The sequence below is a fragment of the Stenella coeruleoalba genome (genome assembly GCF_951394435.1).
Source record: "Stenella coeruleoalba genome assembly, chromosome: 3".
Lineage (NCBI taxonomy): Eukaryota > Metazoa > Chordata > Mammalia > Artiodactyla > Delphinidae > Stenella > Stenella coeruleoalba.
The window spans coordinates 64,103,207-64,129,656 of NC_137148.1; the positions used below are offsets into that span (position 1 = coordinate 64,103,207).

The 26,450-nt window shown below is 41.6% G+C and overlaps 1 protein-coding gene across 2 annotated transcripts in view; it reads left to right on the top strand.

Annotated features, from left to right (window-relative positions):
- RASGRF2 (Ras protein specific guanine nucleotide releasing factor 2) overlaps positions 1-26,450 on the top strand; it is a 228,502-nt gene that overhangs the window by 182,143 nt on the left and 19,909 nt on the right. For both annotated transcript variants that reach the window (XM_079918349.1, XM_079918350.1), the window contains exon 19: positions 16,778-16,890. In XM_079918349.1, the coding sequence (XP_079774475.1) occupies positions 16,778-16,890 (113 nt within the window). The remainder of the gene's footprint in view (positions 1-16,777; positions 16,891-26,450) is intronic.

The window sequence follows — 26,450 nt, forward strand, 5'->3', positions numbered from 1 at the left end:
TGGTTCTCCAGAGATAAAAAATTTCCCTAGGATGTCACCTTCAACTCTCCCCATCCCCCCAAAGGTAGTGCTAGAATGCCATTTCTTCTCCTGGAATCTTCTAGCCTTTTCTTTAGTATTTGGTAAAGCTAAAATATTTCATTTTTTTCCTGATTCTAAAAATTTTCATCTGTGAACATACTCTGCCCTGATTGCTCCTCATTTTGTAGTGCTTTTCACTCATTTTTTTCCTTCCATGTTGAAAGTGAAGCCACAAGGCCGAGCTGAGTTTCTCCCATATGCCTTGTCTATGCATCGCAGCCCAGAGTCGGGGAGGACCTGTGTTTTTCTTCCAGCTCCGCCATTATATCTTCTCTGGGGCCCTGAGCCGGTCACTCAGTCTCTCTGGGCGCTAATTTCCCCCTCTAAAAAAGAGAACGACCATCCCTGTTTTACCGCACCAAAGGATGTGGTGAGAATTAAAGGTGACGTTGGATTAAGAAGCATGAAGGACATAAAGTACAACATAGGTGTCTATGACTATACCCCTTCCAGCTGAGGCCAGGAGAGATACACACTTCCTCTCCCTCCAACCAGCCTGGAAGCTCCGTCCAGACAAGGATCTTTGTATCTCCTTTCACTGGCTCCGCAATGCTGAGTACATGGTAAAGGCCCAGTAATAGTTGTTGAGTTTATATTTTAATGTTGCTGTTGTTCATTCTCTCCAGGAAGTCATTTTCTAGCCTTTAAAGTTTCCAAAGTCAGCCAAGTCAGAGACTACAACCACTAGTGGACCAAATCAGGGCTGTGTGTAGAGGGACTCTGAGTAAAGGAAGTGTTTTCACTAGGTGTCCAGACCCTTCTTTAGGGTGTCCTGCCGGACAGCCTTACATGGCATTCACACAATTCTAAGGTGTCTGCATATTTCAGGACTGTAGAGCTTTCTAAAAATTTTTTTTAATTGAAGTATAGTTAATGTACAATATTTTATAAGTTACAGGTGTACAATATAGTGAGTCACAATTTTTAAAGGTTATACTCTATAGCTATTATAAAATATTGGCTATATTGCCCCATGTTGTACAATCCTTATAGCATATTTTATACACAGTAGTTTGCACCTCTTAGCCCCTTACCCCTATATGGCCCCCCCTCCTTCCCTCTCCCCACTGGTAACTACTGGGGTATTCTCTATATCTGTGAGTCTGCTTCTTTTGTGTTGTATTCATTAGTTGTCGTATTTTTTAGTTTCCACTATTTAGTATTCCACTATTCCAGTATTTGTCTTTCTCTGTCTGACTTATTTCACTTAGTCTAATACCCTCCAAGTCCATCCATGTTGCTACAAATGGCAAAATTTCATTCTTTTTTATGGCTAATATTCCATTGTATATATATGTGTGTGTGTGTGTATCTCACTCTTCTTTATCCATTCATCTGTTGATGGACATTAAGTTGCTTCCATATCTTGGCAATTGCAAATAATGCTGCTATGAACATTGGGGTGCATGTATATTTTTGAATTAGCGTTTCTGCTTGTGTCCTCAGTGCACAGCCAGGGAGGGACTTGGAGGCTGGCTATAAACAGCTCAGATCTACACTCGAGTCTCTGTGGAAGGTCTCGTATGTATAATCTACAGCAATTTTGATTTTCCTGAGTTGTCTTATGGATCAACTAATTCTGAAAAAATTCTCTGTCCACTTGTTTGTGGGATTTTACAGACCATGGAATGGCACTGATAAAGGAGCCTCCAGCTGTGTCCACAGGTTACGATTTGCTTTATCAGACAAGGGATACCATCTGAATGACAAGTGGCTGAGAATGAAACAGTCATTTATTTTCTTAATTCTAGGCTCAAGGAAATTAGCCTACATGTTTTAAAAGTGTAAGGTCAGGGCTTCCCTGGTGGCACAGTGGTTGAGAGTCCGCCTGCCGATGCAGCGGACACAGGTTCGTGCCCCGGTCCGGGGAGATCCCACATGCCGCGGAGCGGCTGGGCCCGTGGGCCATGGCTGCTGAGCCTGTGCGTCCGGAGCCTGTGCTCCACAATGGGAGAGGCCGCAACAGTGAGAGGCCCGCGTAAAAAAAAAAAAAAAAAAAAAAAAGCGTAAGGTCAGACTGAAATGGCCTACTTACCTAAAAATCTTCTTCCCAAAGAAGTTTATGGAGGGAATATTGCTACTCCCTTTTCAGTTGTCTGAAAATATTCATTAGTAAATTAATTCATTTACTAATAAGAAAATATTCATTAGTAAATTAATTCATTTACTAATAAGAACTGAGCCCCAGTTACTAATACTAATGAATATTAGTAAAATATTCATTAGTAAATTAATTCATTTACTAATAAGAACTGAGCCCCAGAGTGTTCCAGACACTGGGGTAGACGTGAGCATGAGCAAAATCCAGACACTGACTGAGTCGGGGTAACAGGCCTTAAGTCCCCAGCAGAGAGGTCTCCAAAAATCCCACCAAGTGCCACAAAAGGAGGAGCTGGCCACTGTCCCATCCACCACATCCAATAGGAACCAGCTCCAGGCTCCACCTGCTCCAGAACATCAGATTACCTTCCTTCCCTGGAAGGTCAAAGTGTTAGCAAGAAAGCAGAGAGGAGGTTGTGGAGAGAGAAGAAGGGGCCTCCCATGTGGGCTTCTAGGCTTGAGGCAGGCCAGGCAAAGGCAGGAGGGAAATGGCTTATTCTGGACTGAAATGGAACTTGGATTAATATATTGGATTGGACATTCTGATTGAAGAGATTGTTCTTGTAAGTAAAGCTTCTGGATGGCTTTAGTGCCCGCCCTAAAGGGTGGGGAAGGACGGCCTACAGAGCAATTTAATGAGATCTATGAAAAATAGTACCACCGCCTGATTATTTCATTATTGTTCATGGTACAGGAAGTGTAGGTCGCCTTGGCAAGAGTAATTTCACAGACTTTGTCAAAATAACTCAACTCTTATGTTTCTAACTCACTTCAGTCCTCTTACCTTCATTGTATGATGGACCAAGAGCATATTTAGCTGCTGATGAAGAACTCCTAGTTTATATGCTTTTTTGCATTTTATTGAGATATTATAGACTTCAAGTAAAGGGCACTGAACATGGGTATAACTCAATGACTTTTTACCTATGAACACACCTGTACAACTCCCACCCTGAGCAAGAAATGGAACATTTCTGGCACTGGAGAAGCACCTCCCAGTCAAATGTCTCTCTTGTTGGGCATTGCTCAGTTTTCTGTTACTTTTAGTATTGTTCCTATTGATATTATATACTTGTTATATATCAGGATTAAGCCCTTTATCTGCCAATTACATTCATTTCCCCCAGTTTGTTCTTTTAAAAAAAATTTTTATAGTTGATTTACAATGTTGTGTTAATTTCTGCTGTACAGCAAAGTGATTCAGTTATACGTATACTGAGTTGGCCATAAAGTTCATTTGGGTTTTTCTGTAACTTTTGGCCACCCCAATGTATACATTCTTTTTTATATTCTTTTCCATTATGGTTTATCACAGGATATTAAATATAGTTCCCTGTGCTATACAGTAGGACCTTGTTGTTTACCCATTCTATATATAATAGTTTGCATCTGCTAACCCCAAATTCCCAATCCATCCCTCTCCCACCTCCCCTCCCTCTTGGCAACCACAAATTTGTTCTCTATGTCTGTGAATCTGTTTCTGTTTTGTAGATAGGTTCATTTGTGTCACATTTTAGATTCCACATATAAACGATATCATATGGTATTTGTCTTTCTCTTTCTGACTTACTTCACTTAGTATGATAATCTCTAGGTTCATCCATGTTGCTACAAATGGCATTATTTCATTCTTTTCTATGGCTGAGTAATATTGCTGTGTGTGTGTGTATATATATATACCACATCTTCTTCATTCATAAATGTCCATCATAGATGTCGATGGACCTTTAGGTTGCTTCCATGTCTTGGCTATTATGAATAGTGCTTCTATTAACATAGGGGTGCATGTATCTTTTAGAATTATAATTTTGTCCAGGTATATGCCCAGGAGTGGTATTACTGGACCATTCGGCAGCTCTATTTTTAGTTTTTTGAGGAACCTCCATACTGTTTTCCACAGTGGCTGTACCAACTTACATTCCCACTAACAGTGTAGGAGGGTTCCCTTTTCTCCCTCTCCAGCATTTGTTGTTTGTAGACTTTTCAATGATGGCCATTCTGACAGGTGTGAGGTGGCACCTCATTGCAGTTTTGATTTCATTTCTCTAATAATTAGCAATTTGGAGCATCTTTTCATGTGCCTATTGACCATCTGTATGTCTTCTTTGGAGAAATGTCTATTTAGGTCTTCTACCAGTTTTTCGATTGGGTTGTTTTTTTGTTGTTGAGTTGTATGAGCTGTTTGCATATTTTGGAAATTAAGCCCTTGTCAGTCGCATCATTTGCAAATATTTTCTACTAGTACGTAGGTTGTCTTTTCGTTTTGTTTATGGTTTCCTTAACTGTGCAAAAGCTTGTAAGTTTGATTAGGTCCCATTTGTTTATTTTTGCTTTTATTTCTATTACCTCCCCCAGTTTGTTCTTTTGCTTTTAACATTGTGTATGATACTTTTAAAATTTATATTCATAAGGGTGTAAGTATGTATACATTTATAAGAGGGTTTTATATATACTTTATCATAGAAATATATACACACATATACACATACTCACACAGACCCTATTAGTCTTTTTATTAAAAAATATATTCTATAATGCTATTTGTATGCTATTGTATATTAGCTGCATGGTAGGGTATAAAAATAGGTCAATTTAAAAGGAGGCAGTTATGAGGTGACAGTGTCACTTTATAGTCATTCTTACTTGTATCCTTTACAAACTAGATTAACTACCATACGTGTATCAAGGAAAGGACAAAGAAAGGACAAACCTAGTAAATTTTTATCATCCACAATTGATTGTCAGAGTGAGAGAGTGCTTAGGGAAAACAACAGCTTTCAAAAATTCTAATATGAAGCCTATTGTATTTGAGTAGCCCAAAATAATCTTTTAAACGGAAAATAAATATTATTATATAACCTGAAAAAATATATTCTGTAACACTTTCTGAACACAATTAAGAAATAAATGTAGTTTGGGGAATAAAACAGGAGTTAGCAGCCCTCACAGCCCCACTCTGTAGTCACTCAGAGCAGCAGAGGTGAAAGTTCTTACGCCTCCAAAAATCCTGGTAGGAGCTGAACCCAGGCCGTCTGTCCATGTCCCATGGATCCCGAGCAGAGGGGCCTTCAGAATCTTGTTGGAAAAGCAGGGTGATGTGGGTAAGAGCACAGGCTTCAGAGCCAGAGTTGCCTGGATTGAAACCCTGCCCTATCGTGTGTCAGCTCTGTGGCTGAGCAAACGGTTTAGCTCCCCCAGGCCTCCGTTTCTTCTTCTATAAAGTGGGGATGGTACTGCTTACGCCTTGGGGTTGTGAGGGGTTACGGAAGGTAACTCCTGTTCGAGTAACTGTTCTGGGTGGATGCTCAGAACACTACAGATGGCTGCTCTTGGTAGAGCCCTGTGAGGGTGCGTCTGGGCTGAACCCAGGCTTTCAGACAAAATGCCATTACCCCTATTTGACCTGTGAAGCCGTTAGGTCTCAGGGAGGTTCGATCCGCACTGCCCAGTGAACTTTCTACAGTGGTGGAAATGTTCTACGTGCGTAGCATCCAGAGTAGTAGCCTCTGGCCCCGAGGGACTGGTGGCTACAGAATAACAAGGACAGTTCCAGGCCGCTCAGAAGTGCAGCAGGGAGCCAGACCCAGCTCTGATGTCTGGCTCAGAGTTCTTCCCACACTCCCCTGCAGTGCCCCGTTCCTCAGAAGCAGGAACCTGATGGATGGTCCCCGCTATGGCCCCAATGAGCCTGCTGAAGAGGGACACACCCATACTGGGCTTATGTAGACAAAAGCAAAACCTTTATGTAACATTGGTGTTGGGGTTATAAATCTGACAGAGAGGATATGGCTTTTTCCCAATAAGAAAGTACAATGAGCATCCTTAGGCTTGGTTTGAGCCTGCAGCCCCAGGCCAGCGGCACAGCGAGAACATGCCCTGTTGACTTATTGAGGCAGAAAAGTGGGTGCTGCTGTGATGGCCAGTGCTTAGTATGTTCAAAGACCTCAGGGATCAGGGTGTCCTAAAATGGGAGTTTATCATTTCATCTCCTGTTTCTTATTTTGACAGATGACAGGGGGCCCTTTTAAATTTTTTAATTAGTTGACGTTGCTTAGTAAAACACAAAATCCAGCATCAGATTAAAGCACTAAGTTCAGATTTATCCTTTGCTGCAAATCTGAAACGGAGGTTGGGCCAGGACAAGCACAGTACGGACTTTTGTTGTGGGCGGGAGAATGAAATGCATAAAAAAGAACCAACTACTGAGCTCCCATCGCCTCGACGGACAGCTCTCCGCCCGCTTCCAGCCCTGTCCTCTCCTCTTCTCGGGCTCAGCCCCCTTCTTGTCTGTACTCACTCCTACCAGTCTGCCGTGGAGGACTTGCCCTGTCCACATGCACTGCCTAGTGTCTGCTCTTGGGCCACAGATCTTCTTTCCACTCACAAGGCAGCCTTCAGAGTAGCGTTGCCTGACCTTGGAGCTCTCTCAGGAGAAAGAGTGCTTCCCTGTCCACAGTACTGTCTGCCACACGTGGGTGCTTCCTGACCTCACACTCCTGAAGATGCCCAGAACTTTACAAACGCCCCGTTCCCGAATCCTCACCACAGCTGGATGAGATTTCCCAATGTCCACTCCCAGGGGAGATGTGTCCCTGGCACGAGCTGGGAGGAGAGGTGATGGGATTCCAGGCAAAAGATCTCTGGGCCAGCCTGAGGTTTGAGATTGTCTTAGTTACAATATGGGACATACCATCCTTTACAGGAAATTGAAAACCTAACCCCCCACCTAGAAGGCAGTTTCCTCTCTGAGGATGCATTCTGAATGACAGACTTCCAGTGTTTTCAAAACATTCTTTAACAATACTGTATTGTTAAAGCAGTCTTCAAATACTAAGTCCTTTACTCCTCACTCCAGCCTTTTGAGAGAGGGAAGGTATAATCCCAGCTTTGTAGATGGGGAAATTGAAGGCTGGAGATGAAACAGTTTGCCCAAGATGATGCAGGTGGCAAGTGGCAGAACCAGGTTTCGCACCCGGGCTGCTGGCTGCCCAGCTCAGGCTCTTAACCGACAATCTCACAGCCTCCCCATCTCTCCGGCCAACGCTTGGGATGCAAACCACTCAAAATGTAAAGTAAAACACTTCTGACTCAAAACAGTGAGCGTATCTTTGTTAGCACTGACACTGCTTCCCCTCTCTAAGTCTTCTCTTAGAAAAGTTACTTTCATCCTAGACTCTGTGTCACTTAGCCAAAGGATTTGTATTTGCTAAAGGTTGATGGGGGGCAGAGCCCTTTCTTTCTCCCTTCCAGAAACCACTGCAGTGCCTCCTGCATTCAGACAGTGATTAGCAGGCTCCTGTGTACCAGTCTCCGCCGGTCACTGGCCAGGGCAGGAGTTGGGGCCGGTGCTGTCCACGGTCACAGGTCAGAAAACCCCCGCTATGCTCCAGGCCTTGGGACCCCAGACAGTCCCCCACTATCCCAGGTGGGTCGGGTTGCAGCCCCACCGCTCAGGGGCCCCTAAGTACAAGGAGGCTTCTGGGCCTTCCCCTGCCAGTGGGTTCTTGCAGGGGGGGATGCCAGGAACAAGAAGAGAGAATTCAGTCACAATGTGAGATGCTGGCAGCTATGAAAAAATTTATTTTTAATGATAAATTAGTCATCTACTGCTTCAACCTTGCAAATGCTTTTATAAAAATCAACAAATGGGAATATAATCCGTGGGCCACATACTTTTTATATTAGCCTCGTCCTTATTAATTGGTCCGCATTTGCTTCTAGCTGTCCACACCACCACTGTTGACCTCTGAATGTCTAAGCTATGAAATCTCAAACATCCACCAGGTACAAACCAGTGTTTGTTCACAAGCTCAGACTTCCCATGAAGGCAGCCAAAATGAAATAGGAAATGCTGTCTTCGGTTTAATTAGGACAACAACTTAAAGTCCTTTCGGCTCCTACTGATTTCCTGGACACGTAGCTGGTACTTATTTTCACCTATGTGTTGTTGTTTTTGACATTGTTCTCTCCTCCGCTCAGAATAGCATCACATTTCACTGTAATTTCTGGGTCAAAAAGGACTCACGTGAGGAGAGAAATCTGGAAACCTGAATTCTAGTCTGGATTCCGTATGTGCTGACTGTAAATTTGTAAAATTGGCCTAATGATCTGTATGGGGTTCTTCTGCAGAAAAGAATGATTTGTCAAATTGCTCTAGAAAATATAATATATAAGAAGCTATTATCTGATAAATATGGGTTCTCTTTTTTTTTTTTTTTTAATCTTGAAGACAGATCCTAACTCTTTTTCTCTGGTCCAAGCAAACAACCAAGTAAGAAGATCCTAGTTCCTTGAACTGCTTACCAGAGCTTTTTCTTATCTTTTATGCATCCCTGTTGTTATCCTTTAAACTCTCCTTAAGCTTTCCATGCTTGTCTTTTAAAAAATGCTTGGCAATGGGGCTTCCCTGGTGGCGCAGTGGTTGAGAGTCCGCCTGCCGATGCAGGGGACACGGGTTCGTGCCCTGGTCCGGGAAGATCCCACATGCCGCGGAGCGGCTGGGCCTGTGAGCCACGGCCGCTGAGCCTGCGCGTCCGGAGCCTGTGCTCCGCAACGGGAGAGGCCACAACAGTGAGAGGCCCACGTACTGAAAAAAAAAAAAAGCTTGGCAAGACATTTACAACAGGATTTATTCAAGTCAGTGTGAAATAGAATTAAGAGTTTAAGAAGCCAGCGTCTTAAATGGAACTTATTTTCAGTTTCCATTAGTTGCTGAGACAGAAATTTCGTTTTCCCTTTAGAACTAGTGGGATTCTTTAACCTTTTGTGGATGGAGTTTATTGACAGAGAAAATGCGGAGAAGCACACATGGGATTTTATGTACTTTGATAGCTTCTTATCTCTGCTGTAAGAGTTTTCTGATGAAGGTGCCATAGGGGGTCCTCATTTTTCCCAGTTTGCATTCTGCATGCTCATAATCACTCTTGGACCTTGGAAGCGTTTCTGGAGACCGTGGCGTGCAGTCGAGTCCTCAGGACAAGCAACCCTCCATCACTTTAAGTCACCTTAGGACTCCAAGGAGCCCGCTTAACGTTGGTGCATCAAATTGTTCATTCGGGTCTGAGGTTTTGTCTCACCTGCTGCCATTTTCTTTGTGTTTCTCTCCTCTCCACTCTGCTCCAAGTCTGTCACCAACCTATATTTCATCTCCTGGTATAAAGTTTCTCTCTGGATGGATGTCAAAGGTTCTAATTCTACCACATTCCTATGACTCTGAGTCTCTTCTCTGTGGGGGAAACCGACCAGCTGTTTTATCAGTTTTTTCCCCTCATGAATCCAGGAAGGGAGAACAAAGCATAGCTTAGAGAACACATTCTAGCATTTTCCTAAGGCTTTTATTCGAGTTAAATTTTCTTGGCATGTGGCATTAATTAACTAAGAAGGTTATAAAATCAGGATTAAAATCAGGCCCTTCATTGACATATATACACTACCAAATGTAAAATCGATAGCTAGTGGGAAGCAGCCACATAGCATAGGGAGATCAGCTCCGTGCTTTGTGACCGCCTAGAGGGGTGGGATAGGGAGGGTGGGAGGGAGACGCAAGAGGGAGGAAATATGGGGATATATGTATATGTATAGCTGATTCACTTTATGAAGCAGAAACTAACACACCATTGTAAGGCAATTATACTCCAATAAAGATGTTAAAAAAAAAACCCAAACAAACAAAAAAACCCCAGGCCCTTCCAAACTTTTCTTTCTCCCTCCAATCCTTGCCATTGTCTTGAAAGCTACAATCCATATCAATTAACCACCTATCTAGAAACCAATGGAAAACACAGCATGTGGAAAAATTCTCTTTTTTTCTGATAAATGCTTTTTAAACAGGCTGATTCTCTTTTGAACCTTAAAGATGTAAGCTTGGGAGCTATCTGATTTCAAGGTTGTAGGGCAATATTTAAAATTCTTATACACACAGCTCTTCAGGTCTAGAGGCTGAATTTTAGCAAGTCATTCACATGCAGAGTCATTTATTAGAAAATGATCAAACAAATGATTTTCTGCATGGCTTTTTCCTTCTCTCTGAGTTGGTGTCATTCATTGCCATTTGCCTCTTCCCAGTTATTTTTGTTCTGACATAGCTTCCACACTTTGCATTGTGCCTTCTCCTCGTAGCCTCCCACTTCACATCTGCTAAACTAATTTCCCAAACTGCCAGTTTAAGAAGAATTAGGTAGCTTATTACCACTTGTCTCAAAGTTAAGAACCCTTCCCAGGAACTTTTATCCATTCATCCAACAAATATTTGAGGGCCCACCAGGAGCACCCGTGCTTACCAAATTTGGGGTTTAATTATATCTGGACTTTACTACCTTTTCCTGGTACATAATAAGCTCCTACATGATAGTCAGGCTCACATTTCCTATATATCCTGTCCCTCTTTGAAGATTCTAAATCTTATGAGTAATTAATAACTGGTAAGTGTTGAACAGGTATTGGAAGGTTTAGAATTACTATGGTATTGCTCCGTAGGGTTTCCTTCCAAACTTAATGCCCTTCCTTAAAATTTTCAGTTAGGCTGTTCTTTTTTTTTTAAATGACTTTTTTGATGTGGACCATATTTTTTTAAGTCTTTATTGATTTTGTTACAATATTGCTTCTGTTTTATGATTTGGATTTTTGGCCACAAGGCATGTGGGACCCTAGCTTCCCAACCAAGGATCGAACCTGCACCCCCTGCATTGGAAGGCAAAGCCTTAACCTCTGGACCACCAGGGAAGTCCCAGGCTGTTCTTTCTATAGTGCAGACAAAACCAAATTTTATAGTGGTTAAAATATTTTTGTAGTTTGGTGATGAGAAATGCTGGAAAACCCTACTGTTCACTTTTCCAGTGAGAAACCCCAATTCAGAGTCAGGGTTGCCCAGAGGTGGTGAGAAGGTGGGCAAACCAGGGTGGTGGCAGGTAGACAAGGCCAGGCAGGTGATGGGCAGGGTCTGCCATACCAGCTTTCAGCCAGCACAATCCCCCCTGGGATCAGGTGTCAACATTAAAGTTCTAAAGGAAGGTTCCCCTCCCCAGAAGAGCAGAAAACCACACTGGTTTAGAGGCTTGTTATTTTTAGTTCGTTAACATCCAGGGGAGATTGTAGATTTGCACAGATTTGGGAAGATTGGTCAGCATCTTTGCCTCAGTTTCCCACTTGACAAAATGGCCCAGATCTAACCTAAATCTACACCACAATTTCAATTAAAATGTTCATCTTCTGTAGTCAAGAAGGCAGGAAACGGGCTGCTTTTCCTTTTCTTGAAAATCATTAAGTCAAACCTTAGGCTCTTATTTTTGAGCCTAACACATCCTAAGCCCCTTCTTTATGAGTCCTTCGGTCTAGGTATTAAAATTTATGGGGTTTTACTCCACTCTGCAGTATTTCCACTTTCCTTTTAAAAACCCTGGCCACTGTTAGGAATACACTGTACTGATTACAGTGAGAAAATTACTCTCATAATTCTCTTTACCCTCAAACTGTGTTTACTGAATCAGCCTTTCCCAATGTCCTAGAGTTCCCTTGGCCATATGTAGTATATTATAATTATTACCCTGCTCTCCTGAAAGAATGAAGGTAATTTCCAAGGTGCCTAAACTATCAACAGGGGTTAGTTTTAAAGTGCCAGAGAATCTGACTTATTGCCTCACAGATGATTTTTCTGTTCTGTCGTCTAGTCTTATTCATACAAACCTCAGTCTCAAGATCTGTGTCTCAAATGGTTGTTAGTATAGGTGGGAGATAGTTCCAGGCTCAGCACGGTAACCAGCTACAGTTTGGATGTGTCTTTCAGCCCAAGCCACCAGTGACCCTTCACTGATAACCAGTGTTTCTGGAGAGTCCTTATGTAGCAGTTAAAAACTCAGGCTTGAGCTGACACTGCCCAGGTTTGTATCCTGGGTCTGCCGCTTGCTACCTGTGTGACTTTGGACAAGATACTTAGATTCTCTGTACTTTGACTCCCTCAAATGTGAAATGGAAATAATAATGATTGTAACTGTGTTGCTGTTGAGGGTTGAATTAGATAATAGGGTGGTTAGAATATCATCTAGCGTGCGGCAAACTCTCACTAAGTCTCAGTTATGATAATTACCTCAGGAGTTGTTCACTAACCTAGGGAAAATATTGACTCTCCTAATCATTTTTGAATGTGTTTGAGTAGAGTCTATAAAATCTTGGTAAAATATCCTTATGTCCCAATAGCTTACCTCTCCAGGAGGATTCTTGCATCATCGGGTGGTAACTTTTTGTTCCTAAGCATTTGCTGTGTGCCACGTTCCACTCTTGGACACTCTGCTTAAGCTGTCACCTCTTTACAGGGGGTTCCCAGACCTGCCCCACTCCTAAGACTCAATCAGGCGCCAGGGTCTCACCTGCTTTTAGATGCTCCCCTCTTTTTTTTTTTTGATAAATTTATTTTTGGCTGCGTTGGGTCTTCGTTGCTGTCCGCAGGCTTTCTATAGTTGCGGCGAGCGGGGGCTACTCTTCGTTGCGGTGCGCGGGCTTCTCATTGCAGCGGCTTCTCGTTGCAGAGAACGGGCTCTAGGCGCGCGGGCTTCAGTAGTTGTGGCTTGCAGGCTTAGTTGCTCCGCGGCATATGGGATCTTCCCGGACCAAGGATCGAACCCTTGTCTCCTGCATTGTCAGGCAGATTCTTTAACCACTATGCCACCAGGGAAGCCCGAGCTTCCCACCCTTAAAGCCCCTCTCCCTGTGTTTCATTGGTTAGTATCTCCTCCATTCGCCCAGACTTCTGTTGGCTGTTCTGTGTCTCCCCCAGAGCCCTAGGTATTGAGGTGCTCAGTAATTGTTGAAAGAACATGAGCTATAGTCTCCTGTTCAGAGACAGAAATGTAAAAGTCTCGCATTTTCTGGGCTCTGCCTCTTTGAAAACAGGGTGGTTTCTTTTTTCCAGTCTTAAGCCTCCTCAGCCCTGCTTGATGAATTGGAAAACGAAAACTAACCTAAGTAAGCTGTTGCTGGGATAACTGCAGGCCCTCTTGGGTGCCGCGGGGTTCACTCATCTTACCCCGAAGCTCCCTGGCTCGGGCCCGGCTCGCTCTACACTGCCCGCGGGTCCGGGAAAGGCGCTGCCGACTCCCGACGAGCCAGGCGACCCGGGAGCGCCACCTTGTGGGCGCCTTGGTTGCTGACTTTGCCAAGGAGCCGGTGTTCCTCCACCACCCAGTATTCTGGTTTCCCATTTCAGGACCTGGGGAAATGTAGCCAAAAATGAGATTCTAGATAATTACAAAATGGCGATCAGGCAGACTTATTGTGAATAATCAACCTCTGGGTTTAAATAGGGCAAGTGCCTTTTAGCTGATTCAGATTTCTTTTCATTGAGTAGTAGGTACTATGCTTTTAAACAGGGATTTTTGAATGGCCAGTTCTGGATTTTACATGCACTGGTGAAGAAGGAAAAATTTACGTTCTAGGTTGTACATCACAGGGTTCAGATTCTTATCAGTTTTTGAGGAGTTGTTTTTTGCATGAATTGTTTTTAATGGCAAAGTTTTGTTACTCAAAGTGTGACCAGCAAAACCCAGGAGCTCGTTAGAAAATTAGAGTCAGTCCCCAATCCAGACCTGCTGCACCGGAATCTGCGGTGATTCGTGTGCACGTGACAGTTAGCAAAGCGCGGGTGGAAGATCTGTGCTCTTGTCCCCACGCAGCCCCGTCCTTGTGTGCCTCATCTCACCCCACGTGATCACATTCTGTCAGCCTCAGCCACCCGGGTGTGAAATTGGATCTTGGTTCCCGCCTTACCTGCCCCTGGGTCGGCTGAGGAAGAGCTGAAATCATATACAGAAGGTCACTTTGAACCTGATAAAAGCCTGTGCAAGTGTAAAGGAAAACTATGAGTGAGAATTCTTACATTTCATACTCAGCCATCATTAGCTAATCTACTTCATATTAGCTGCATCCTCAGCAAAGCGAGCATTCACCTGTAACCATTTGTTGTGCTTCAGATAGTGTCTGGGCAGATTTCACCAAGTTTTCAAAGGTCTCTCTTAGGCTAGTCTTCCCAGAACTCAGAATAATCAAATTACATTCTGTTTTCTTTAACAAGACCTTTCACAGAATTTGCCTTCTGGGGTCTCAGAAGCATTCCTCCTGTTGAGCCCAGGTTGGGGCACAGTAGGTGCTTGGGGATGCTTGTTGATTAAACCACTAATTAGCCCCCAACAAGATCCAAACGCTGGCTTGATGTCCTTCACACTAATCCATTTATGATAATCAGATTATTTGCATCATTGAGAGACTCAACATAGCAACAGGATTCAGTCTTCTCAATAATAAATATCAAATATCCATTAAGCAAAGACTCCTGGTGGCTGAGAAATCCTTTGGTAGTGCATGAAGATTGAAGTAGGTGAGATCATTAACTGTTTATAAACATCATTCCCATTACCTTTGAAACTGGGGGGTGGGGACAGACAAAGGAAAAGAGCAGCAGCAAGGTATTACTCTCTCCTCCTCGCATACATTTTAAAAGAAAAGCAATAGCCAAGAAGCTCTTGGACAATAAGTAGGTGAAATTTTAGGAAAACATATCAACTGAAGGTGTTGCCTGGGGCCCTAGTGGCTCCTGTTCTCGAAAAAATGGTACTGATCGTCAAACAGTGAAAGTGAAATATTGAGAAAAATGAATGACACTGTTCTCCACCATCCTGAGGCTCACAAATATTCAAGTTAAGTGAGACTTTTGCATTGTCTACAATTTGTGAAAGTATGGACTTTATGTTCCTAATTTACTTAATATAGTAAAAGTATGCTGTTTTCTTTTTATTGGATCCATTGCAATTAGCAATATTCTCTCTAATCATTTAAAAGAATTCAGAATGTCAGTGCTTCAAAATTACTTTTCCTAAAGTCAAAATGTACTTATAATGGGTAACTTTATATAAGAGGGAAAATAAACCCTCATGCCTGCATGTACAAAGATAGTCTGTCAGAGTCAGATCTTGAAAGCAAGTCATGGCGGCATTCAGTTCACCTCTGAATACCTGACAATCCCAGATGCTGCCAGTATGCTGTTGGTATTTTATGAGAATGCGTGTAATAAAAGAACTACAACTTTACCTTTTTGTTAACTTTTTGCTTTGAAAATTTTCAAATCAAGAGAAAATGTCAGAATTAAACAAAGTGCACGGATACACATCTGGAATCACTAATAGTTCACATGTTTACCACATGAGTGTTCCCCCTCCCTCTCCTTTTCTCTCTCACATTCTCTCTCTCCTCCCCTCAACCCAACAAAGAACAAGGACCTGCTCTGAAACAGCCCCAGCAAAATGATCAAATTCAGGACCATTTAACATGGATAGGATGCTCTCAACTAGTACACAGTTTGGACTCAGTTTTTGCTAGTTGTCCCAGTAATGCCCTGTGTAGCAGTTCCCCCTCGATCCTGTGGTCCCTTTGGTGTCCTTTAAACTGGACCAGTTTCTCAGTTTCTCTTTGTCTTTGATGACATTAACATTTTTGGAGTGTGCAGGCCAGTGCTTCCTCACAATGCAGGTGTGAGATTATGCATTTAGGGCAAAAATACTAAGTGATGATTCTTCACGGAACATTACCTTAGTGGGTCCATGATGTTGGTTTGCTCCATTACTGGTGGTGGCAACTCTGATCACTTGGTTCAGGTGGCATCTGTCAGATTCTTCCTTTGTAAATAAATAATAAATAATCTCTAATGGTAGCATTGTGGGAGGAGTACTCTGACACTATTAATTCTGTTTCTCCATAAATTTCAGCATCTATTCATGATCCTTACCTGATCCGTTATTACTGCTTTGGTCAAAAATGGTGATTTTCTAACTCTTATATTCTTTTGCATTTATTGGAAGTCCACTGTAAAGAATAGTTTTCTCTTCCACCCTCTTTATGTATTTCTCTATTTATGTATTTGTTTGTGGGCATTAGTAGTGACTTGCAGGTGGTTTTGATTCAGGTGCCTATTACTTATTACTCTCATTAATCATTTTGGCGTTCATATGGTACCAACTTTGCTGGGTGGGTACCCTTTCAATCTCACTCCTGTGTTTGTCTGACACAGCCCCATTGGTGTGTATCATTTATTCTTTAGCATACCTGTACTGAAGTTCTTCATTCAAGTCACTGCCCAAATGACAGATTTTATTTTTGCAAAAATCTTTTCTTTAGCTATTGTTATGCCCCAGTTACTGATCTTACTCATGGACCAATGGGAAACCAGACAATTAAATCAGCCCTTATAGTACAGTAAGTTATGATAGGTTGTACCATAGGAACACCAAGGAAAAGCTCTTTGTCCCACTGGGTCAACTTAAGAAGGCTCCTGGGAGAAAGTATATCACCTCCTAGAGCTGAGAGATGAATAGAAATAAACCTGGGGGGAGGCAGTGTTCCAGGCTAAGGGGCACACATGTCTCTTTGAGGAATTCCTATCCCCCAGGGAGCCTAGCAGCAGGGCCCCATCCTAAACCAATTAAGTCAGAATCTCTGGAGGGGGAAGGGTCTAGGGCCCATACATTTTAATTTCCATAAATTTGTCACGAGGAATGGTGTCATGGAGCTAAACCCTTCAAAACTAAAATTTAAAAAGATCCATTTCATTTTATAGGATTTCGAACTCAACAACGAACTAAAGATGAATGTCCTAAACTTGCTAGAAGAAGTTTTGCGAGACCCAGATCTTCTTCCCCAAGAACGGAAAGCCACAGCGAATATCCTGAGGTAAAGGCAATTGTAGGTGCCTATTAATCACACTGGTTGATTTGTGCTGTGTTCGTAGAAAATAAGATCCTGTCAAACCAGAAGGATGTATATTAGACTCCTGAGGGGCAGCAGGGATTCTGTCCTCACTGGGAAAGCTGCCTCGGGAAGACTTCAGACTGGGTGACATAACTTGTGTGCAGTACAATCGCTCCTGTTTGTGTGGGCAGGTGGTGGTTTACTGTAGAACCAAAAGCCTGAAGATCCTCTCCTGCAGGTCCAGCAGGCATTGCAGAGGTGTTTTTTTCTCATGTGCGTTCTAAGTGTCTATTACAAGTTCATGTTTATGAGCGGGGTTGTAGTGTTTCTGTGGGAGTCTCGTGCACCTGGCTTGTGGATGTGCCGTCGTAGAGCAGCTATGCGTTTTCTTCAGCTTGTTTCACTGGTCCTGGACCAATTTTACCGTCAGCTTCTTAGGTGGAGATTTCCACATCAGGTAGGTTGTATAAATTTGGACCCCACACTTCAGTTTGACAAAGTCTTGTACTTCAGGTTTCCCACCAGAGGCTGCTTGTGTCTGTCATTACAGCAAGCATCCAAGCAGGTAACAGACTTTCTTATAGCTTCTCGAACAGATGGGTGGATTTTTTCCAGTCCACTTTACATGAAGAGGGCAGCCATCCATGTCTCTGTATGGACATTTCAGTTACAGCTTTCCACCTCACTATATGTCTGTCCCTACACGGGGTGGAAAGCCCAGCCCCTATCTGCCAGGGCCTGGTACTCCTTCACCGTTCTGATTTCTACTTCCCTCTTCATTCGCAACCTCTGGAAAGACCCCTTCCTTTCTTCTATGCTCAACTCTATTGTTGTTTCTTCGTTATCCACAATGTTTGTGTGTAGAGGGGAGTCCAATTTAGCTCAATCCACCATGCCTTTGGAGGCCCCTCCCTGATGCAGCAATGCAAGATTCTGGTCTGTAACATTTTGGCAATTGGACTACAAGTCATTCTTAGTCCCATTAGCTCAAGATCCCATAGCCAGATCCTTCTTTGGTCTGTGGGCTATATGGGTTGAATTATGTCCCTCTCAAAAGTATGTTGAGGTCCTAACCCTCAGTACCTGAGAATATGACCTTATGTGGAAATAGGGCTATTGCAGAGGTACTTAGTTAAAATGAGGTCATACTGGAGGCAGGCAGGCACCTAATCCAATATGAGTGGTGTCCTTATAAGAAGATGCCCGTGGGAAGACAAAGGGGGACACAGAGAGAAGGCCATGTGAAGATGGAGCAGAGATTGGAGTGATGCAGCTGCTAGCCAAGGAATGCCAAGCATTGGCTGGCAAACCACCAAAAGCTGGGAAAAGGCAAGGAAGGATTCCTCTACAGGTTTCAGAGAGAGCATGGCCCTGTGGACACCTTGACTTTGGACTTCAAGCCTCTAGAACTCTGAGACAATGAATTTCTATTGTTTCAAGCCACGTAGTGTGTTGTACTTGTTTAGGGCAACCCTAGGAAACTATTAAGAGCCTTTGTCACTTTTTCCATCCTATGAAACATCTAAGTGAGCTTAGGGACTCAGTTACTATGTTTATTTTCAGATTTTAAAATTCAAAATACATCTTCAGATAAAGCCTGATATCGGTGGATGAGTGGTCATATCTGTGAGTGATTGCTGTTCCTCTTTTCCCCATGTGAACAGTTGATTATCCTCCTTGTATTTAAAACATTGATAATTAAAAGCTAGGTTCTGAAAGTGTGTGCCCCTAGGGACGTTTGACTAAATAGCTGGCAGGGAAATGGGAGTGGGGTGGGGCTCAGACTGGGAAAGACTGTCAGGATTGGCCAGTTTGAGGCCCTCATGTTGCCTGTCCCATCACAGCACCCATGCCAGATATCACCAATCAATCCTGAGCACTTTCTTCCTGCACCCACAGGTGAGCTCAGAACTCAGCTGATTGGCACTACTACTTCAGATGAAAATTACTTACCATCTCAGGTCTTTATTATTCATCAGACTTAAGATGTACAAATTATTGTTGCTGAGTAAGTGACCTGAGAATTAGAAGTGTAAGACTGATAAGGAGTGGAAATTGTAGTAGATGGTAAAGCCTGGGAGTGTAACACCTAGCAGAGTCTGATTCTAACTTTTGCAGGATGTCACAGGTTTAAATCTTCGCTCAGCCACTAATAGCTGTCAAGTTTCTTAATCAATCTCAACCTCATTTTCCTCGTTTATAAAGTGGAGCTATCAATACCTTCCTCACTGGGTTGTTGTGAAAATCACATGATATAATATGTGTAAAGAGGCTAACACAATGCCTGAAACATAATTAGTACTCATATTACTGCTACAGGCGTTGTTATTATTATTATTAGAAAGCACTGACAGTAGCTCTTGGGAAAAATAGTTTCTGCCATCAAGCCAATACAGCCCAAGTAAAACCAGGCTACATCTTTGTCAAACTCAACTTTCCTTAGGCTTCATTACCTTGTCTATAGAAAAGACATGATAATAACATGATAAAAAACATGATAAAAACCTATAATGGATTATAATCTGGAAAAATATTGAATCACTATGCTATACTCCTGAAACTAACACAATATTGTAAATCAACTACACTTCAGTTACAAAAAACTAATTTAATATTGCACAACAATATTAAATAAATAAACAAGTGAATGCAATTTAAAAATCATTCAAATATATACTTTAATCCGAGTCCAAACCACTGGACTAACAGAGAACCTCAGACCCCAGGGACTATTCATCGGAGTGAGATCTCACGGAGGTCCTCATCTCAGCACCAAGACCCAGCTCTAGCCAAGCGCCTACAAACTCCAGTGTTGGAAGCCTCAGGCCAAACAATCAGTAAGACAGGAACACAATCCAACTCATAAAAAAAAGAAAAAAAGAGACAGCAAAAAAATATGTCACAGATGAAGGAGCAAGGTAAAAACCTACAAGACCAAATAAATGAAGAGGAAACAGGCAATCTACCTGAAAAAGAATTCAGAGTAATGATAGTAAAGTTGATCCAGAATTTCAGAATTAGAATGGAAGCACGGATTGAGAAAATGCAAGAAATGTTTAACAAAGATCTAGAAGAACTACAGAACAAACAAACGGAGATGAACAACATAATAACTGAAATGAAAAACAGACTAGAAGGAATCAATAACAGAATAACTGAGGCAGAAGAACGAATAAGTGAGCTGGAAGACAAAATGGTGGAAATAACTGCCAAGGAGCAGGATAAAGAAAAAAGAATGAAAAGAATTGAAGACAATCTCAGAGACCTCTGGGACAACACTAAACACACCAACATTCAAATTATAGGGGTCCCAGAAGAAGAAGAGAAAAAAAAAAGGGGTCTGAGAAGATACTTGAAGAGATTATAGTTGAAAACTTCCCTAACATGGGAAAGGAAATAGTCACCCAAGTCCATGAGGCACAGAGAGTCCCATACAGGATAAACCCTAGGAATAACACACCAAGACACATATTAATCAAACTAACAAAAATTAAATTCAAAGAAAAAATATTAAAAGCAGCAAGGGAAAAACAAAAAATAACATACAAAGGAATCCCCATAAGGTTATCAGCTGATTTTTCAGTGGAAACTCTGCAGGCCAGTAGGCAGTGGCAGGATATACTTAAAGTGATGAAACAAAAAAAGCTACAACCAAGATTACCCAGCAAGGATCTCATTCAGATTCAATGGAGAAGTCAAAAGCTTTTCAGACAAGCAAAAACTGAGAGAATTCAGCACCACCAAACGAGCTTTACAACAAATGCTAAAGAAACTTCTCTAAACGGGAAACACAAGAGAAGAAAACGACTCACAAAAACAAACCCAAAACAATTAAGAAAATGATAATGGGAACATACATATCGATAATAACCTTGCATGTGAATGGATTAAATGCCCCAACCAAAAGACACAAATGGCTGAATGGATACAGAAACAAGACCCACATATATGCTGTCTACAAGAGACCCACTTCAGACCTAGGGACACATACAGACTGAAAGTGAAGGGATGGAAAAAGAAATTCCATGCAAATGGAAATCAACAGAAAGCTGGAGTAGCAATACTTGTATCAGATAAAATAGACTTTAAAATAAAGACTGCTACAAGAGATAAGGAGGGACACTACATAATGATCAAAGGATCAATCCAAGAAGAAGATATAACAATTATAAATGTTTATGCACCCAACGTAGGAGCACCTAAATACCTAAGGTAAATGCTAACAACCATGAAAGGAGAAATTGACAGTAACACAATAATAGTAGGAGATTTTAACACCCCACTTACACCAATGGACAGATCATCCAAACAGAAAATAGATAAGGAAACACAAACTTTAAATGACACAATGAAACAGATAGATATAATTGATATTTATAGAACATTGCACCCAAAAGTGGCAGAATACACTTTCTTCTCAGGTGCCACAGAACATTCTCCAGGATAGATCACATCTTGGGACAAATCAACCTCAGTACACTTAAGAAAATTGAAATCATATCAAGCGTATTTTCTGACCACAATGCTGTGGGATTGGAAATCAATTACAGGAAAAAACCTGTAGAAAGCACAAATACATGGAGGCTAAACAGTGTGCTACTAAATAACCAAGAGATCACTGAAGAAATCAAAGAAGAAATAAAAAAATACATAGAAACAAATGACAACAAAAACACAACGACCCAAAACCTATGAGATGCAGCAAAAGCAGTTCTAAGAGGGAAGTTTATAGCAATTCAATCTCACCTCAAGAAAAATCTCAAATAAACAATCTAAGCCTACACTTAAAACAACTAGAGAAAGGAACAAAGAAAATCCAAAGTCAGTAGAAAGAAAGAAATCATAAAGATCAGAGCAGAAATAAAAGAAATAGAAACAAAGAAAACAATAACAAAGATCAATAAAACTAAAAGCTGGTTCTTTGAGAAGATAAACAAAATTGATAAACCCTTAGCCAGACTCATCAAGAAAAAAAGGGAGAGAATGCAAATCAATCAGGTTGGAAATGAAAAAGGAGAAATCACAACTGACACTGCAGAAATACAAAGGTTTATAAGAGACAACTACAAACCAACTATATGCCAATAAAATGGACAACCATGAAGAAATGGACAAATTCTTGGATAGGCACAATTTTCCAAGACTGAACCAGGAAGAATTAGAAAATATAAACAAACCTATCTCAAGTAATAAAATTGAAACCATAATTAAAAATCTTCCAACAGGGCTTCCCTGGTGGCGCAGTGGTGGAGAGTCCGCCTGCCAATGCAGGGGACATGGGTTCGTGCCCCGGTCCAGGAAGATCCCACATGTTGTGGAGCAGCTAGGCCCGTGAGCCATGGCCGCTGAGCCTGCGCGTCCGGAGCCTGTGCTCCGCAACGGGAGAGGCCACAACAATGAGAGGCCTGCATACCACAAAAAAAAAAAAAAAAAAAAAATCTCCCAACAAACAAAAGTCCAGGACCAGATGGCTTCACAGGCAAATTCTATCAAACATTTAGAAAAGAGCTAACACCCATCCTTCTCAACTCTTCCAAAAAATTGCAGAGGGAGAAACACTCCCAAATTCATTCTACGAAGCCACCATCACCCTGATACCAAAACCAGAAAAAGATATCACAAAAAAAGAAAATTATAGGCCAGTATCACTGATGAACATAGATGCAAGAATCCTGAATAAAATACTAGCAAACAGAATCCAACAACACTAGCAAACAGAATCCAACAACACATTAAAAGGATCATACACCATGATCAAGTAGGATTTATCCCAGGGATGCAAGGATTCTTCAGTATATGCAAATCAATCAATGTGATACACCACATTAACAAATTAAGGAATAAAAACCATATGATCATCTCAGTAGATGCAGAAAAAGCTTCTGACAAAATTCAACACCGATTTATGATAAAAACTGCAGAAAATGGGCATAGAGGGAGCCTACCTCAACATAATAAAGGCCATATATGACAGACCCACAGCAAGCATCATACTCAATGGTGAAAAACTGAAAGCATTTCCTCTAAGATCAGGAACAAGACAAGGATGTCCACTCTCGCCAGTCTTATTCAACATAGTTTTGGAAGTTTTAGCCACAGCAATCAGAGAAGAAAAAGAAATAAAAGGAATACAAATTGGAAAAGAAGAAGTAAAACTGTCACTGTTTGCCAATGACATGATACTATACCTAGAAAATCCTAAAGATGCCACTCGAAAACTACTAGAACTAATCAATGAATTTGGTAAGGTTGCAGGATACAAAATTAATGCACAGAAATCTCTGGCATTCCTATACACCAGCAATTAAAAATCAGAAAGAGAAATTAAGGAAACACTCTCATTTACCATTGCAACAAAAAGAATAAAGTACCGGGCTTCCCTGGTGGCGCAGTGGTTGAGAGTCCGCCTGCCGATGCAGGGGATGCGAGTTCGTGCCCCGGTCCAGGAAGATCCTATATGCCACAGAGCGGCTGGACCCGTGAGCCATGGCCACAGCCTGTGCGTCCGGAGCCTGTGCTCCACAGCGGGAGAGGCCACAACAGTGAGAGCCCTGTGTAACGCAAAAAAAAAAAAAAAGAAGAAAATACCTAGGAATAAACCAGCCTAAGGAGTCGAAAGACTTGTACTCAGAAAACTATAAAACACTGATGAAAGAAGTCAAAGATTACATAAACAGGTGGAGAAACATACCATGTTCTTGGATTGGAAGAATCAATATTGTGAAAATGACTATACTACCCAAAGCAATCTACAGATTCAATGCAATCCCTATCAAACTACCAATGACATTCTTCACAGAATTAGAACAAAAAATCTTACAATTTGTATGGAAACACAAAAGACCCCGAATAGCCAAAGCAATCTTGAGAAAGAAAAACAGAGTTGGAGGAATCAGGCTCCCTGACTTCAAACTATACCACAAAGCTACAGTAATCAAGACAGCATGGTACTGGCACAAAAACATAAATATAGAATCAGTGGTACAGGATAGAATGCCCAGAGATAAACTCACTCACATGTGGGCACCTAATTTACAACAAAGGAGGCAAGACCATACAATGGAGAAAAGGCAGCCTCTTCAATAAGTAGTGCTGGGAAAACTGGACAGCTACATGTAAGAGAATGAAATTAGAATACTACCTAACACCATACACAAAACTAAACTCCATATGGATTAAAGACTTAAATGTAAGACCAGACACTATAAAACTTTTAGAGGAAAACAGAAAAAACACTCTTTGACATAAATCACAGCAAGATCTTTTTTGACCCACCTCCTAGAGTAACAGAAATAAAAACAAAAATAAACAAATGGGACTTAACTAAACTTAAAAGCTTTTGCACAGCAAAGGAAACCATCAAAAAGACAGCCCTCAGAATGGGAGAAAATATTTGCAAATGAAACAACAGACAAAGGATTAATCTCCGAAATATACAAACAGCTCATGGAGCTCAATATCAAAAAAGCAAACAATCCAGTTAATAAATGGGCAGAAGACCTAAATAGACATTTCACCAAGGAAGACATACAGATGGGCAAGAGGCGCATGAAAAGATGTTCAACATCACTAATTATTAGAGAAATGCAAATCAGAACTACAATGAGGTATCACCTCACACCAGTCAGAATGGACATTATCAAAAAAGCTAGAAACAATAAATGCTGGAAAGGGAGTGGTGAAAAGGGAACCCTCCTGCACTGTTGGTGGGAATGTAAATTGATATAACCACTATGGAAAACAGTATGGAGCTTCCTTTAAAAACTAAAAATAGAACTACCATATGACCCAGGAATCCCACTACTGGGCATATACCCTGAGAAAACCATAATTCAAAAAGAGACATGTCCCACAATGTTCATTGCAGCTCTATTTACAATAGCCAGGACATGGAAGCAACCTAAATATCCATTGACAGATGAATGAATAAAGAAGATGTGACACATATATACAATGGAATGTTACTCAGCCATAAAAAGAAACAAAATTGAGTTATTTGTAGTGAGGTGGATGGACCTAGAGTCTGTCATACTGAGTGAAGTAAGTCACAAAGAGAAAAACAAATACCGTATGCTAACGCATAATATGGAATCTAAAAAAAAAAAGAAAGGTTCTGATGAACCTAGTTGCAGAGCGAGAATAAAGAGGTAGACATAGAGAATAGACTTGAGGACATGGGGTGGGAGGGCGAAGCTGGGGCGAAGTGAGACTAGTGTCGACATATATACACTACCAAATGTAAAATAGTTGGCTGGTGGGAAGCAGCAGCATAGCACAGGGAGATCAGCTCGGTGCTTTGCGATGACCTAGAGGGATGGGATAGGGAGGGTGGGAGGGAGGCTCAAGAGGGAGGGGATATGGGGACATGTGTATGCATATGGCTGATTCACTTTGTTGTGCAACAGAAACTAACACGATATTGTGAAGCAATTATACTCCAGTATTAAAATAGTAAAAAAAAAAAATACATATATATATATATATATATATATATATATATATACACTTTAAATGGGTGGATTGTTTGGTATGTGAATTATATCTCAATAAAATTCTTACCGAAGAAACCCCCATAGTCATAACCCACTTACTACTATATTGTAAAAGAAAAAAAGAAATAAAAAACAAATCAAAAAGCAATTCCACTGGTGGGGTGCCCCTTAGCTGCCCACCCAGAATTCTAGTCCCTTGCAGAGTCTTCCAAGTATTCTGAAAGTCTCAAGAAATATGTGCTCAGGAATGAACCCAGTCATTTTCCTGCCTCAGCGTCTTTGTTCAAGCTCACCGCCCTGAGGCTACTTGAGGGAGAGACCTTTCAGTGCCAGCACGGTTTCTGTGGAGAATGCTGTCTGGCAGTCTTGTGAAGCCACCATTTCCTTATCAAAAAGCTGAGAAAGATGCCACCTGCCCTGTCCCTGTGCCACCTGGGTCCCAGAGCAGCCTCACTCAACCCAGAGTCTCTCTCTCGTGAAAACAGCTCTTTTCACATCTTACCTGGTTCCACCGTAAGAATTCGAAAGCCGCCTGCAGAGCCAAGCAGGGAATAGATGTTACACTATCCCACCTATTCTCCCATCTCTCACCATCTTTCTTCCCATGAAGCCAAAACAAAACCAAGGCTTTGTTTAGCCCTGAACATGTCAACTAAAGCTGACAGATACCGGTGGGGTCACCAGCCCATCAGCTGAGCAGACAGCCAGACCCTGAGTCACAGTTTGAATCAGCTGAGTCCCTGGGGCACTAACTTATCTTCCCAACAAGCCAGTGAATAGATTTGTGGAAGACAAAACAAAACAAACAAAAAATACCCCCTGGTACAAGAAGACAACTGATATTTGATTGAATTTCTCCAACAAAGTAATTCATTCCACTTGCACTATGTATGAGGGTCCCTATCCCAGCACATGAGATTGTGTTTATAGGAGGAATAAATCGTGTGTTAGTTTTTAGGGGGTTTGATAACTTTACATATCCGATACTTATGTTTATATGTATGAAATGTGTGTTTTTAAAAATCATGTCAAAATGATTAGAAAGTAGAG